A 17478-nucleotide genomic window follows, 5' to 3' on the forward strand; every position below is an offset into this window, starting at 1 on the left:
ACCTCACTTCCACTTTTGGCCACTAGGGGGAAGCAATGTAAACTCTTCCGTCGTTTTCAGCTTTGTTAATCCGTGAGGATTTTCTCATCTCTGCAGATGTCGGCCATTGCAACATCATTGCTTTTTTGTTTGGCTGTTTCATGTATCCTCTGTTCCTTTTGTTCTCCTCTCCATCCACTGGCATAAATGCAGTAAATTTTCTTACCTTAAATTAGAGGAAAATAGCTAACAGTTTTGACATCCACAAATCAAAAGGACATTGCATAAAAAAACTACATTCAGATGCGAGGACCAGCCACTGTGCATGGATTCTCTCAGCTCTTCTACCATTTCTTAATTTGTAATTAGTACTACAGCAACAAGACCGATATCACAGGACTACTTCATCACACAAACCTGTCTTTTAAAACGAAGTGATCTGTGTCACCTCTTTTCCATTCCTGTTGAACTCAAAGTGCTTTTCTTGAAGTTTTTTGGGGTCTTTGATAGATGCAAATGTGATTGGCTTCTCAGAAACTTTTTTTTTTTTTCGTTTTTCATTATGGCCCACTTTATTTGTAATATGCATTAAGGTTTGTGGTCTTGATTTAAAAAATATACATATACATATAAATGTATATATTGACTTCAGTACTGAATTTTAACATGTTAACCAGAGTCAAGCCTTGTATGTCCATTATCAATATAATAAATTCATATTTTCCACAAGAACATGTGCACCGGGTGTGAAGCGTTTAAATGAAAATTAGAACAGGTAAGTACTAAATGGTCATTTAGTACCTCATAATGGTAAGTGCAGTACACACATCAGCTAAAAGGATGTTTTCAGGACATTTTAGTCATGGTATCATCTCGGAGACAACAAAATTGTTTGATTGTTAAATTGTTTTATCCCTCTACTGCAAACAAAAGGCTCTTTCCGCAGGATGTGTACAATGTCAATACCACAGAACAGAACAATATACGGAGCAAACGTCTATAAAACAAATACAGGGTTTTAATAACCGGAAAATGTTATTTAGAGGAGCTGGAATAGTCTCTCTGCACCCAGCTGACGCCAACAAACTCACTCATGCCTTCAGTAAGACGAGAGGAAGAGATAGGTCTACAGAGCTAAATCCGAACAAATGATTCATCGGCTTCTGTTGTTCTTTGTAAGGCCTTGTTTTGCGTGGGCATAGGCAATGACTAATAATTGAAGTAATGTTAAAGTAATATCATTAAAGATATACTATTATACTCTCGTCTGCTGCTCAAGGACGATGGCCCAGTGAGTAGAAAGGTGTGTGTTTTGAGTTTCTCCAAATGTTTTCTGGATTAAGGATTTTAACCCCAAGGGGCCTGTGATATCATAAAAACTGTCAGCTGTGGTCTAGAGGAGCAACATCTAAATGAACTTACCTTCCCATCCTGTTGGAAATCCACACTGAAACCTCCAAGAACACAAAGAAACTGATACAAATCGTTTCATATTTAATGTTTTTTTTTTTTTTTTTTTACAGTAGTTAAAACCAAAAAATATAAAATGGAGATTAAGAAATTTGTATATGTGCAATATGAAGTTGCTATACAATCAAAAGCTTGGAGAACACACAGAGATGTCCAGTGCTCAGACGTAACAGCGGCAAGTTGTCTGGAGGTGTTTGGGACTTGGTAAGACTTTTGTCAGATACATCCGTTATAAGCCTAACACATGGCGTTGTGTACGTGCGTTACATTTTGAGATAAAACGTCATCTTCAGCAGCTTCTTACTGCTCAAATAAAATGATACATACATTACCACACACTCCCTCCTCATTTATACCCTTACCAAAAAAAAAAAAAAAAACTCTTCCCAGACAAGACCAATCTCGTTATGAAGTAAAAAAAAAAAAAAAAAAAAAAAAAAAAGTAATGTATAGAGTAACAGAGGACATATGTGGGAACTCACCCCTCACTTCCACCAAGACTGGCCATGGTTAAAATCTGAGGTTTAGAAGAAAAAAAAAATCTAACTAAAATATCCAATTCATCATTTGAAAAAAATGCTCTTTAAAATCAAGAACTTGTGTCTCGCTATGTCAGTAAATGATAAGAGCATAGATATGGTACTATGTGCATTTCACTTAGTAAAACTTTAAAAAATGCAAAGGAAGAGTGGCCTTACCAATGGGTCGCATGCTGTTAGCCTTTCCACACAAAGTTTTCACAAACCCACACAGGTTCGGTACCCTGTATGGAATCTATCTATGAACTCATACAGTGTCTAGGGACCTGCTCTATTTTAAGTCACCCCCCCCCCCCCCCCCTTGCAGTAGTGAGCTAGCATACGCACACGGTAAAGATACAGTTTATAAAAGCACTTGTAACATTTAAAAAAAAAAAAAAAAGAACATATACACACAGAATTGCACATCTCACAGTTAAATGCTAAACTGTCTTTGCAAAGCAAACATGCTTCATACACAACAACAAATGGAATGATTAACATAAACCAAGAAGACGTGAGATCACATGACATCGGTTTAAACACAGTGTATGAGAATAAGAGAAAGAGTATCATAAACACGAAACGATGCCTGTATGAGCTTTGTCTGATTCATTCATGGCTGTTCCAGCTGACTTAATCATAAGCAAGACAACATGACTAGAACTGAATACACCATTGAAAGTTGAACTGTCAGTGTTGTTATACGGAAACTTAAGAGTTTGTGATCGCATAGGAACTTTGAATGTGCTGCCTAAAGTTCTTTCAGTTTGGTAAAGGAAAGTTTTGAAACTCCAAAATACTAACTAACTTGGCATTGAAATAACACAACTATCATAGCAAAAAATGTATGATTCATCATTGGATACTGGAAGGTCACATTATATGATCGTCTTGTTTCACTCAGTCTGCTGTGAATCCACTGTGGTGAATTTGCTCACAATCCGCCCCCCCCCCCCCCCCCCCACCCCTCCAAAGTTGCCCATAAATTCTAATTTTTCATTAAAAAATTTAACCTACATTTTACTATAAATATAATTAGGCTGCTAATAGCTAGTGGTATTTCACTCTTATCAATTTCATGAGACAGACACACACACACACACAAAAAGCCATGCTATGCAGTCCATCTACGAAGTCTGTCTACGGCCATCTTAAGGGATAATATTTGTGTCAACAACGCAGGAAGTAAAAAAAAAAATGGTGTCTTAAACGTCAGACCAGGGAAAAAAAATGTTAAAATAGAGGACAGAACAATAGAAATGCTGATAAACATGTCCAGATTTCCAATGTGACGGATGGCCTGGGGGACTTTTTTGGCAGAAACTTGCTACAAACGTTTTTCAGTGTTTGAGCCTCTCTTCCTGGCTTTCTGTAAATTGAAGGAACCTACAATCTCCTGTCCGCTTCCAGCTATGAGAAAATTTCAGTGCGTTCTCTTTACGGCCAAAAGCACTCAGGGACCCATGCTTCCATTCAGAACAGCCAGGGTATTTGACTATTTCGTTTTTTTAAACCTAATTGCTTCAAAGGAGAAAATTCTCAACATTCGCAAGACCATATTTGGCTTCTGATTGTGAAGATGCAGTACACTAATCAGCAATGTCTTTAAAAAAAAAGATTTTCATGAATGTAAAAAGAAAAGAAAGGTGCGCATCAACGTAAAGTCTAAACACTTAATCAGTTATGAAAACATTTGAGTTTTAAGGGCAAAATCTAAAAATTCAAATATCCAGAATAAACATAGTCTGAGATCAGTAGATGAGTATAAAACAAACATACACAAGCAGAGAAACAGACAGACATACACACACACACACACACACACACACACGAACACACACACAGAGACAAACAAATGCGTAGAGGGAGTGTATCCTCGGAGAGAGGAGCAGTCATCAGGAGCGGGAACACCGCGTAGCTGCGTCTTTGGGAGTGGGTTTAGGAGGGTCAGGGAGGTGTGGGGTGGGTATGGAGTAGTTCTGTAACGTGTCCAGTGGTCATGTTTTGGGGCTTTGAGAGAACTTTACACAGCACAGTGGGCCAAAAGTATAAAGTCACTCATACAGGCCTTTGGTAGTTGTAATGGTTGTTTCTCTCCGTGTCAGCGATCTGCAGACTGGGTTTCCGCTCCATCTCCTCATTCTCTCCAGTCTCAGCGTGCTGGCACAGAGGGGGGCGGTCTTTAAAGAAGTCTGATACGTAACGCACCTGCAGCGGGGACAAACGGCAGACATACTTACAAATGTCTACACCTTTTCTTCTTCTTCTTCTTTTTTTTTTTTTTAAGTCTATGCCTGGAAATAGCTATATTGGAAAAGTCCGTGGGAACACAATACTTGCATGTTATACATAAAAATTAAATTTATGACACTGAGAGATTGTTTGTACGCAACAAACAGCCCGTTTCATTGGCTGATTAGTTGATTTCATTGAATTTATAATATGGCAGAATATTACGTGCATTCGAGAACTAACATTTACATTCTGATAATATAATTTATTTCAGGCTCTACCTTCTGTTCACCCAAACAAAGGGTGTCAATATTTCTGTCGGCTACTTTATAAATATTGAATAAAAAGAGGTTAATGCTGTCAGTGGTAAAATCTGTAGAGGAGCTTGTGACTCACATTAAGAATTGCAATGAGCGCCCCCTGTAGGAGGCCCACTAACACATCACTCCAGTGGTGTTTGTAGTCAGACACTCGTGTGTAACCCACATAAATAGCAAACGCCACCAGGAAGAACTGGATCGTGGGTCTCAGGAGGCGTGCCCACTTTGACACCATACGTGCCTGGACATATAACTGTACAGATACAGACAGAGGAGAGATTACATAACACTAAATGTGCACATAGTATCAAATAACAGTTTTCACATCCGTGGGGGAAAAAAAGAAAAAGTACATTCAAAGACTCTTTCCTATAAAGAGAAGCTGCGTGTGTTTGCTTGTGGGTCTGCACAAACAGAGAATTCCATAGCTAGACTGTTACAAAATACTCCCAAGTATTCAACAGACGTCTTACATTTGCTTGTTTTAACATGATAGCGAAACTAACGTGAAAAAAAAAATAAAAAACCCACGCTGCTGTTAGATGTTACTCTTTCTTTATGTCGTCCAGCATAACGGTGTCTGCTGACATTTGAGTTGAATTTGCATATCTAATGACACAGATCCTCAGACAGATCCTCTGGCAGCTATTTCAGACTGACTGACTACATCTGTTAGGTCTATTTGTCTGTCCTTAAAACAATAACAAAAACAAACACAAGCCTTTGGTTCCTCATATACTCACCGCTAGAAACAACATGGAGTACATCCCAAAAGAAGAGTGGCCAGAGTAGAAGGATAACCTGCCAGAACATGATTTAAATATTTAAATATGAAAAAAAAAACCCCAACAAGTCAGCGTATTTCCTCGTTTTGAAGATGTTATTAGACGCAGTTGCGTCACACTCTTGGCGTATTTGAGCAATTTCTACAGAACTTTTTTCTCTCCGAGTTTTTTCCCATGAAGTGACACCGTGCTAGAGTACAATAGAGCACACAAACAGTACAACCTCTAAATACTGTGCAGCTCTGCAGAGGCCAGAATAAATTATCAATTTAATACGCATCAAAAAAGGATTTTGAGACGCCATATGTAAAGTGGAACCAAAGTCATGGTCTTTGGGAAGCAGGAACTGAAAGATACCAGATAAATGATAAAGAAAAAAAAAAACAAACACAGGATGTGAGAGAAGAGCTGCTGGAACTCTGACTAAACTGTGTGTGTGTGTGTGTGTGTGTGTGTGTGTGTGTGTGTGTGTGTGTGTGTGTGTGCGCGTGTGTGCGCGTGCGTGTGCTACCTGGACTCAGTCACATTGCGTATGTTTCCTGTGCAGTTCAGCTCAGTCATGTAACCTTTACACACGATGGGCTTACAAACATCCATGAAGTTAGGTCGTGGGCGTCCAATGGTGAACTTGGCCATCTCAGTTAGAGACTGGCTGACGCAGGCTCCAAACAAGAAAGTGCCTACCACTTTATACAGGGCAGACACATACCGGTTGAAGTTTGAATTGGAGTACAGTCTCTTTGTGTACACTAGGTAGGCCTCTCCAGACGTGATCTAGAGACAAGAAGGTGAAATGTTGATATATTCCGATGACTTATAATCAAAATACAAAATAATACATTTTTATACTGTTTTTATACTTTATAATCTGTACATTGAAATACATATCTATGTATTTATTTGATGATAAAGATATAGATAGATAGACAGATAGATAGATAGACAGATAGACAGATAGACAGATAGATAGATAGATAGATAGATAGATAGATAGATAGATAGATAGATAGATAGATAGATATCAGATTTACAATAACGATGGAGCAGGTGATGGTGACGGCAGCCATCATGCCATGGGAGATGGTGTCTGGTTTGTAGGGGTAACGGATGCTCTCGTCATCACAGTAGATGCCACGCTGGTATGGCCGGAAGACAATGGTCATGATCAGGAAGGGCAGCGCGGCTAGCAGTAAAACATATAAACAGGACAACAAATGAATGAGTCACACGTCCACTGCTAAAACAGCAGATCACCACTAACATGAGCAGGTTTAACACACGACCGAAAACATACAAGCATCAAAGACCCTGTCTCATAATAATCTAAGTTACGCAGTCCTGAAACAAAGACAGATGATGAAAGAGAAACACTGGATATCAATCAGAAAAATGAACTATCGCTAGCTGTCGTTCTCCAGTGTTACAGTATTAGTCGTCACTGCGACTACACTGTCTCTGTAAATGACTAAAGAGGCGGAGAGAGAAATTAGGATATCAAAAGTCAGGAAAAGTGGCTATCTAGTGGAGGGATGTGCAAACAAGCCACTATCCCCTCTTCAGGAAGACAACAGTATTGACAGAGTCTAGGATCTGGGGGACGTCCTTATCACATTGGCAACGGACACACAACTGGAGCCAAGCAGAGCGTTTCGCTTTATATGCTCTTATATGGATATGTTAAATCACTGAAACAGTTTACTAATGTCTGCATCATACTCATTTCCCATAGGCAATGAGCACACTGTGCTTTAAACTCTCCGCTGTGAGAAAAAAGGACTTTGCTGACCACCAAAAAACATATTGTGCATATTCCCAGCACCAGACACCATCAACAATTACAAGAACACACAGAGAGAGAGAGAGAGAGAGCGAGAGAGAGAGAGATGTAAACACAGTATTAGATAGTAAGTGTGATTGTGCATTCCAAGGTCTCAGTAGTAGCAGGTTATGAGTTATGGATCTCTAAACCATCAACATTTTTTTGATCACATGGTGAGACACAGGGAGAGACATGTTTTACATAAGTTACACAACTCTAAGTAATCAGCATTCCTTGATCACACGACGAGATGCAGGGGAAGTCATGTAACTTCAATACAAAATATAATATGTTCATCTGGGAGAAATAAAAAAAAATAAGGTCAACAGTTGGTATTAAGGGTTAACAGCTGACGATGTTTTTACTCTGTACTGAACTGCAAAAAACGCAGGAAAGGTTCACAAAGCTGAATTTAGAGGTTCAGTGTCTGAAGAATAGAGGAAACTCTCACCCTCTACAACTGAAGGCTCATAACAAATATACAATGGCACCCGAACATGTTCTTGTACTTTGGCAGTGAGTGTGACCATAAACCTGTCTCCTAAATATGTGAGGAAAACAACTGAGAAGGTTACTAATCCACATTTGGGAACTTGTAACATTTTAACTGGATTCCTGAACACACATGCTTGTGTTCTAGAACAATCTAAGGCTCAAAAATTAAGCCCCCACAGTCTGACTCATTCACTCAACATTTCATTCAGTCAGTTCAGCTCCGTCATGTGTCTTCTGCTTTCTTTGTATTGATGCATTTATTTATCTATTTATTTTACAAAAGTTAGAGTCATGCCTAAAGTCAAGGACCTCAGCAAAAGTCGGCTTCTGATAGAATTTAGCTTAATGTCATTTTATTTAGTCATCCTAGACAACAACCTGAACATGTCCCGCTCATCAAACCATAACCAAGGAACAGGGCCTCCTTGGCACCATGAAGTCTGGCCATTGATTTGTATTGGTCTATAAAGATGAAGGAGCTTCTGAACTGTACTCTGTGTGAAAGAACACCAGCTCAGCTCACTGTAGTCACTGAGAAGGTAGCCCTGACAGATTGGAACATTCCACTACAGATAAGCCAGGAGGGGCTCCATAACAACATTAAATGATATCAATGGTCTCCACTGAGTCTCCCTGTTGAGTCTCCAATGCTCTCTGTCCGATTATCAGACCACTGCTGATCATCTTCTTCCTGCTCATTGTCCAGATCCATTAGTCCAACCTTATCCACTGTCCAGATGATCATGCACAGATTAAGACCTCACTGAACTTATCACCCAGGACATCTTGCTGAGACCAGTTTGTACACAAACTAAAAGCTTGGATCTCCACAGCAAGGAGGAGGAAACAGTCAAGGTGCTCTCACTGATACATCAAGTCTTGGACTTGATGTGTCTTAAGAATGTCTTGTGAGTGGAAACATAGGTGGATAGACATTTAGTATTCAGAGCTGCCTACTCCTAAAATTCTCTGTCCTAACCAAGGTGATCTTCAGGACAGTGAGGGGAACTTGTCTGTCAGAGCTGGGGTACCTTGTTTCCTACAAAATTTGTTCAGAGAGGTACCTCTACAAGTTGACTCAGAGATAATAAACTTCTACAGCATTAGAAGAAATGTAACATTTTTACAGCAAATTAAGATAAAATTCCAGAGTTTTACTTTTAATTGATAAATAAACTCAATCATTTCCATTGGCGAAAGCTTTGAAGTCTGTGGTTGACCCCTAAAGATGTGGTTTGTTCCAAGGTCACAACCACAGTTTATAAGGGAACTCTCTCCATGCCCAGCACACAAAACTAAACGCCCAGACAAATGTTTTTCTAAATAATAAATTAGACATTTTTGGTGTTAATCCAGACCAAACGTCTCCATCCCCCTCTCTGTGAGGCTGTGCTGCATTTCCAATTTACTTTGGTCAAACTGCCTGTGTACTATGCTGTCAAGTTAATGCTTCCTTCATTCTCTGGGTCATGACAAAATGAACCTATAGAGAATCCGACAGTTGGAAAATGTAAGACTGCACTTGCAGGAAAACCATAAATAGTGTGTTTTGGTGCCCGGTGCTCTTCAAGAGGAGAGCAGGTGAAGTCATAAGTAATGGTAACACTGACCTCATTGAGACGTCAGGAAATGAAAGTTTGGTCGTTTCTACCAGTCAATGACTAGCACGCAGTTGTGGGACAGAATGCTTTTTATATTAGTACATTTAGACCCTGGTGGAAAAAAATGATCATGCTAAAATTCACCTGTCAAAGTCTTTAATAGTAATACAAACATCAAACCATACTTCAAAGCCGTGCAGAAACATGGGCAAAAGACAGCAGGGCCTGGAAGGGACTGGTTGGGAATGGGAAGGGACATGAATCCTGCTTTTGAAATGAATTCTGCTTCACTTGCTTTTCATGTGAAAATGATTCATTATGTGAAATGCCTCTAGAATGATGATGGTTTTCAAAACAAACAGTTCAGTCATGTAGAGTCCAGCATTTACATGTAGATATTCCCATGATGAGTAATAGTGGACCAGTAAATAACTTCATAGGATAAAGAAATAATGGGCTGCAGAGATCAGACGCAGTGGATCGTTTACAGGGGTTTGGTTTGTACTGGGGAAAAAATGCGTCTGCTAAGTGAGGGTTTACTGGATACAGTCTTCGAAGACATAGAGGGCATGCGAGGTGATTATACTCTATGGTTATCGCTGAGCCGTCCAATGGGAAATCAAATCCATGAGAAATGTGAATAAACAGCCTAAGAAGAAAAATTTTAACACGGGGGCATTTAAGGGAAGTGCCCCCCCAGAGAATCTAAAAACAACCGAGAATCAAACATCTTGACCTGTTTTGATCCAAAACTCACTGAGAGAGGGGAGGGAGCTGTTATTCCAGGCCACTTGATTGTTTTCATTTTCAAAGACTGGGTCAAGCTCCCACGTGAAATATGAGAATGGAGATAGAGAACCAAGAGAAGGCGAGAACTATCTTAAAAAAAAAATAAAACAACAACAAAAAAAAACAGTTTTGGCCCTGTCAATTTCAGTTCTCTAAAAACACCCTCGCATCTCAGCAACTTCCAAATTCAGAGGTTCCTCATGCCCCACAAAGGATTATAATAAGACTGAAAGTGGACAACATGCAAAGAGCAGGCATGTCACAGAGGGTTCCCACTGATGGGACATACAACCATTATTTCTCCTAATATATATACTTTTTGGGTAGATAAATGTCAAAAGAGTCTAATATTACATTTTCTATATACCAATATGAGGCAAATGATGGATACCTTCTTGAGATGAACACTGCTGGCCAGGAAAGTGATGACTGACAGGAATGTGAGCCAATGGACCCTTTGTATCCAAAACCCAATGAAAGAGAGTTTAGGGAAGAAAGGACGGCCATTGTTTTTTGAAAGGTTATGCAACCTCATCTCACTATTAAGTTTCAAAAAGGATGACTTTGAAAAAGCAAACAGGCAAAAATTCACAATTGGATACAGTTTGTCTTCCCCTTGACCTTTCACCTTCACTGCTTTCCCATGCTCACGAAGGAGAAGTCTGGAATAATTCACGTTATTCATCTTTCTTAATCTCACTGATGCCAAAATATACAAAAATATCACAATGATATCAGTGTACAGCAGCAACAAGCAAGGTCCCTTTCACACTGCTCTGTTTCAATCTCGAAGTCTCACGGCAGTGAGACCTACTTTTTCTTTACTAAACATTATACCCCAAGCGTGAAAGTCAGATTTTAAATGATTAAAGGGGAAAGAAAGAAAACAAGATAGCGTTTTAGGGTTGATTTTCCTCCCTTCTCCTTACTGAGAGATATTAACCCACGGTGGGGAAATACTGAAAGCAGTCAAGAGATATTCAGGGTTCTAGAGAACTGATACTGTTCGCGCTTTAGAAAACGTGGCATTTTAACCTGCCATTGCATGACCTAAATGATCTGAATGTGAGTTTTGGACAGTGGTGCATCACTGATCCAGCTCTCATCTCCAAGTGAAAAAGGTGTCATTTTCACACAGGAATGCTACAGCCAGGCTCCCTGCTTCCCCACTCCTAGCTGACGCAGAGAAAAGATATTTGACACTTAGAATAGTCTTATGTAACAAAGGCCTCATAGCATTACAAAATCAAGAAATCAACAGTCAACATGCTGCAGAACATGATGCAAGAGAATATGGAGAGAGAGAGAGAGAGAGAGAGAGAGAGAGAGAGAGAGAGAGAGAGAGAGAGAGAGAGAGAGAGAGAGGCAAAGAGAGAGAAGTATATGAATGAGTGGGTGAGTAATTAGGTGAATATTGTTACCGTGAAAGTGTGTGTTCTGGACTGGTTATTCCAAGAAACAATAAGGAATATCTTGGCAGTGGACACTGTGTGTGTTTTACATTGACTGTCCCAATACAGGTGTATTTTTAGCACGCGGTCATGTGGCTGTTCCTATCGTAAATGAGGACAGCAGTGGTAAAGAACACGGAGGAAACTGAAACAGCAGCAAAAGTGTGAAACCACATTACAGAAGCACGTTTAATAGGCCTCCGTGTACAGCGAAGTGATACAGAATACTCAGAACAAGCACATTCTGGTCACTCGGTCTGCATTCGGACACATACGCCTTTCTCAACACTCACTTTCATGGTGTTAATTTGCCAAGCTGTTCCACCACACCACTGCTACCACTGTGCTTTCAAAAACAACAACAACAACAAAACTTCTAAACATCTACTTCTACAAATAAACATCTTAAACACCCTACAGAATGCCTTAGTGTGTATCCGTGGCTTTTTTGAATGGAGATTGGGGTCCTGTTCCAGCTCTTAGCATTTTGTGAGTGTCCGTACATGACTCCACAAAATGAGTCTGAGACACCGCTGAGGCCTCACTGTGAACCCATGACCACGTCTCATGGAAGAGACAAATGTGACATCCTCCTCTTCAGCGTTTTTAAAACAATGGAAAACATCTGCAGCTGTTGTTATTTTCACAGGAAATCAACTTGTCAAGCAGTTCATAAAAGTTGTTCAGCTATGCAATCTAACTAATGTCAAACCTCTAGTCGAGTTACTCGAACTCACAGGGATCACTGAACTCCATCCAACTGGCCTTCTTCAGCCATGACCTGGACTTGTGTTGACTTCTTCCTGAAGAGCTTTAGTAACTAAAAGAGCTTTTGGTCTTTCAGGGAAAATGTGAAGACTCGCACTTCACTCTGTGTTCACTGAGTCATTTTCATGCTGAATCTCATAAATATGTGATTTTCTGACAGGTCAAGCAGATACTGTTTAAAGTCAGCATCTGGGTAAAATGCTTTAGAATACAGTATGTATACTAAATGTAACAGCTGTTCTTGCTGCTGTTAAATGTGCACATTTGTATGACTGTGCATGTGAGAGTGTCTGGCTAATGTGAGAATAAAGTGGGATTTTCGTCCTTCTCCTGACTACCAAACTAAAGTTGGTATGCATGTATTTAGAGAACTCTAGCAAAACTAATCCACACAGGAGGTTGGTGTCTCTGTGTCCACCCCCACCCCTACCCTTACCCTTCTCTCTCTCTCTCTCTCTCTCTCTCTCTCTCTCTCTCTCTCTCTCTGCCCCAAATCATTTTTTCTCTCTTCTCTCCTTGCTGATTCTTTCTTTCTCCGTTTTCTTCTTTTTCTACTCTCCCTTAATCCTTCTCTTTTGTCTGGTCTCTCCTTCTTTCTCTCTCTCATTCACTCCTCTCTCTCTTTCATTTCCAACATCCCTCTCTCTCTATATATCTCCTCTCAGTTCTTTTGAGGCCTTTAAAACTGCTCTCTTCTCTCCATGCTGATTTTTGCTCTGTGGTTTGTTCATGCATAGCGGGTGCTCAGCGGAGTGAGTAGGTCCCCAGCTAATCCACTGGTCAGATTTCACAGTAAGGGACTGGAACAAATTGAAATCTCTTTCGTGTGACTCAGCACTCATTTGGGATCACAAGTCTTAGTTAGAGAACAAAGAGCATGTGAAGTAGCAGGAAAAGGTGGAAATAAACATTCCACGACATTTTTACTGCTATCTCACCGATCTCCTTCCCGCGCGCTCGGGAAGGTGTGTAGACACGCATACACATAAACACAAACGGATATAAATATCTAAATCTGTGGGTGGAGACACACACACACACACACACACACACACACACACACACACGCGTATAAATGAATGTTTAAATTTGTTTATTATGTAAATGATCCAAAGACGACTAGATTAGACAGCTACAGGGAGGTAAAAGGAAAGATAAACAAGGGCGTTAGTGAAAATAATCACACAAGTAAAGTTAAAAGGAGGGATGGGCGATTTGAGAAAGAGATTAAAACTTGACTTAAAAGTGAAGGAAGGAGAAAGAAAGATAAACATTCGTCTTAAAGTTGTCCTGAGTCCCAAAGCATTTGGCAGGGGTACGCTCTGCTAATCCTTGTCTCTTTGTGACACACAATCGTCAGGAAGCCAAACACATCATTCTGAAAGTGACTATAGTCACAAACCTCAGTGGACATTGAGTCAGTACTCCCAAACAAGACAACGAAAAAAAACCCTCTTCAGTGCTACAGTGTACATTTCATTTCTATGTAATTATGTTGTTTCTTGGACAATATCTATTATCTGCACTTTAGAGTCAATGCAACATGAGAATTCATGTTACATTATGTATAAAATTAATGTATTATTAATATAATTATGTGCAAGTTAATGTAAGTGAATGAGATGCTAATTGACCATCAAAAGCTTGAGATACTTGTGATGGGTCACTGCATCATTTATAGAACAGAAGATAGTACTCATATTTCCTTCCTCTTCCATGGGACATTTTTATCTGTATGGTCCAAAAAGAAAAAATCTCTCAGTCTCACAATGCACAAATTCTAAACTCTAAATAACTGAAAAAAAACAAAAACAAAACACAAACAAAAGCTTAAATTTGACCAAAAAAAAAAGAACCTTGTGTTTCAGGAGACAGTAAAAAAAAACACTGAAATCTCTTCCTCTTCAAAATTGTATCCACCTATATCACTTGTCAGGCACACATCCTAGTTTAGGTAACTCATTACTTCCTCAAAATTCTAAGAAACAAGAGCATCGCCAAGAGAAGACACAATGACATGTCAGATAGTGCAATGTATACTGCATTTAAAAAAAAAAAAAACATTTCAAAACATCTCTGAAGGACAATGGGTCAAGTGCACATGAGAAAGGAAGAGACTGGGTACTAAAAATCATGGACATAATACCGTCAAAGAATGACCCTTAAGATCACACATTCACATCTACACTCTACATCTAAAGAGCCCACGACGTACTACTGAAATCTCTGTGTCCCAACATAGCCCATATATCCTATACTTCTACTCAATCATCCAGCCACCAGGCTCCTGCTGAGGGAGGGCCGGTAAATGATGTAATCTGAGTAGGGTGTATGGAGCTCTCTTGAGGATTCAGGCTTAAATGTCACACTGGGGTTTGAGAACAAAAGCCAAAAACTGCCAGGAGACTGCTGAGATATTCCTTCACAAACAGAAGAATGTCCCACACAAGACAAAACACACAAGGCAGCACGCAGAGCTGAGGTTTGAAAAAAAATACACTCAACATCAGAGCATTCTGAGGCTGTTCGTTGATATGGAGTATGATTGATGTAAAAAGGATAGGACTTTTTGCATAAGAAATGACTTGAACTGCCGAGGACTGCTAAGATTGTAGATGAAACAGACTAATTTAACTGTTAAATATTATACTTAGTTATATTTTCTCTCATTTTGTTCCCCACAATATTGGTTAAAATGCCTAAACTGCACACCACAACAGTTTTTCTTTTCTTTTCCACAATTTGAAGTTCACATATACTGACTCTTGAAACATGCTAATATCTCTACTTCAAGGCATAGTTTGGCATGTTATACAACTCTAAGGCTGGGCACCAACCCCTGTGTTGGTCTTTATCCAGACAAAGAGGTAAACATCCACTGAAAGAACACAAGTCAACAGTGAAGAGCTGTGCGGAGCTTCATATCTTCAGAAAAAGTTGTGCTAAAATGTGTGTCGTATGAGTTCAGACAAGTTTCAACAGAGAAATCTCTCTATACACACACACATACACACACACACACACACACACACACACTCCCACGCACACACCAACACACACCAGTAGAGCAGGAATGTGCAGCCACATGCCAGACTAAGGTAAATATTGAGGCCAACTTTGACACAGCTCCTACAAACACATGTGCCAATCATAGTAGCATTTCAATGAGTTCAGTTGGGCATAAGCAGACAGACTGCACCAGCTGGCACAGGGAATTCCTCACAATTGGACACAAAGTGTTTGCATGAACAGCCGAGGACATGATAGCATAATATGGAGATAATTCGCCATAGAACAGGAACAAACGACACTGTGTAAGTAATACAGACTTGAGTTTCTGAGGAACAAACAAGAGACAGTACATAACTTAATGTCAAAAGACTTATGTAAATGCAGAATACTAAAATACTATGTTCCATTAACTATAAAGAGGCTCCAAAACATATATAAATTGCAACAGTGTTGTCTGCTCATAGTCAAAAAACACATCAAAACATATGCAAATAAGAACAGGATTGTGGGGGTGGGAAAACATAGCAAAGGACAGGTTTGCGTAGGATAAATTCATCAGAATCATACGCTCTCATTACCTGGTAGGCAATTAAAAGGTTAAATATAACCTTAGTCACAAGAAGAATTGAAAAGTTAAAACTAGGCTTCCATTCCATCTACACAAAAGAGCGAAAAAGGTTTTTAAATAATATTACTTAACCTTTTCAAAAGTCTGGGTGTTGCCTTGAGTTACAATGAGAGGACAAGCTATTGTTCCCCACCCCGATTACAAACTTGACACAATTCACACTAATAGTGACTGATGACTCAGCCAGATGGTAAACCTATAGTTATTGGCAGCCATCTGTGGTAACAACTCAGGCATGACTGCAAATTACATAGCACACAGATGTGCCATCAAGGTACAGAGAGATCTGAATGTTGTAAGCCCCACTTAATAGATTGATATTAAGATTATTTTAATTCTACGTTCAAATCAAAAGTATGTGTGGGCAAATATTTTTGAACAAGAATATTTAGACTCTTTAAATTCTCAGGATATAACTTTTATTAATAAGAAATTCATTTTTAAAAAAAATTGTTGGAGTAAATATATACACATGAGAAGAATTTAAACCTGTAAGTCTCAGTAGCAAAGCCTACACTAAGAATGTAATTATACATAAGTAATTTTGTGATCAGATACCAAATGAACTCGAACTAAGTCTAACCACGCGTTAGAGGGTACGCCTCCAGTGAACAGTGCTACCCACAGGTTTTACACGTGAAAAACAAACCAAGTTGAACTGAAAGATGTCCCGTGAATGTCCGTAAAACGAACATGTTGCTCCTTAATATGTTCTACGACTTTAGCTGTACAACCGTCTGGAAACGCTGTCGGTCGGGTTTGTACAGGTGAACTGATGTGAACGGATACATATTTAATAACCTGACCACACAGGAGCTGCAGTTCTAGAAAATATACAGCCTTTTACGAACCCACACAATGACATAATGTAGTCTAATAACACATACTTGTTATGAAAGCAGTATCTGAAAAATGTTTCGACTTTTAAACTCACCGACGAGTACACACAGAACGTCAACCACAATGAACATCTTCTTTCTCAATTCCGACATGATGGTTTAGCGTATCTTCGCCAATCCCTCTTCTTACTGTTGTCTATGAAAAATAATGATAATAATAAATAATAAGGTAAAAACAAGGATATCCTGGGATATGATTCTTCACGTTAAAAGTCAACCCGATCTGCAAGTTCTTCCGGATCCACTTCCCTACCTGTGTTAATGCTGATTGTGTTGAAGGTGTGCTGTGGGGTAGGAAAACAACTTCCTCACTTAACTCCAGTACCAGTAAGCTAATGAAAGGAAGTAAATGTGAACTTCGCTTTGGTTATTACATTAGATTTTATGGACAGATCTAGGCTTGCAAAACTCCTTCAAGATGTCCGGATTTAAATCTCAGTGTTTGACTAAGGTAATACTTCGTCCACATTTTCTTTTCCTTCTTGTCAACTCCCAACTTCTGACGTCACGCCCTCTCTCTCCTCCTCTCTCTCCCTCTTTCTCTCTCTCTCACACACACACACACTTAGTAATTTAAAACCAATCAATAACGTGTACTTAGAATTAAATCATATTGATATGAGACCATCCGTGTCCAATATTCAAACTCTACCTATAATATTCAGTTCGTCTACCCTCGGAACATAGTCTAGAGGTAGAAGTCACTCGG

The 17478-nt window shown here is 39.4% G+C and overlaps 1 protein-coding gene across 3 annotated transcripts; it reads right to left on the reverse strand.

Annotated features, from left to right (window-relative positions):
- Positions 1–3042: 3042 nt before the first annotated feature.
- Positions 3043–17215, reverse strand: plpp2a (phospholipid phosphatase 2a). Of its 3 annotated transcripts, XM_030773905.1 has the most exons (7): positions 17023–17215; positions 16805–16905; positions 6339–6490; positions 5819–6081; positions 5266–5323; positions 4599–4775; positions 3043–4178 (listed from the first exon to the last, which is right to left on the reverse strand). In XM_030773905.1, the coding sequence occupies exons 2-7, from the start codon at positions 16860–16862 to the stop codon at positions 4029–4031; spliced, it is 858 nt and encodes a 285-aa protein (XP_030629765.1). In that variant the 5' UTR covers positions 16863–16905; positions 17023–17215; the 3' UTR covers positions 3043–4028. The 3 variants fall into 3 exon arrangements, with proteins under 3 accessions (XP_030629765.1, XP_030629767.1, XP_030629766.1); XM_030773907.1 differs by lacking the exons at positions 16805–16905; positions 17023–17215 and adding an exon at positions 10297–10336; XM_030773906.1 differs by lacking the exons at positions 16805–16905; positions 17023–17215 and adding an exon at positions 10288–10327.
- Positions 17216–17478: the final 263 nt, after the last annotated feature.

Source organism: Chanos chanos, chromosome 5 (genome assembly GCF_902362185.1).
Source record: "Chanos chanos chromosome 5, fChaCha1.1, whole genome shotgun sequence".
Taxonomy (NCBI): Eukaryota; Metazoa; Chordata; class Actinopteri; order Gonorynchiformes; family Chanidae; genus Chanos; species Chanos chanos.

Bases quoted from the DNA above. Each gene is read 5' to 3' on its own strand.
- plpp2a (XM_030773905.1), bottom strand. From the start codon at position 16,862: ATGTCGGAATTGAGAAAGAAGATGTTCATTGTGGTTGACGTTCTGTGT. The intron at 5,324-5,818 runs GTAGCACACGCA...ATGTTCTGGCAG, and splicing joins CGCAATGTGACTGAGTCCAG to GTTATCCTTCTACTCTGGCC. The intron at 4,179-4,598 runs GTGAGTCACAAG...TCCCCGCTGCAG, and splicing joins CGCTCATTGCAATTCTTAAT to GTGCGTTACGTATCAGACTT.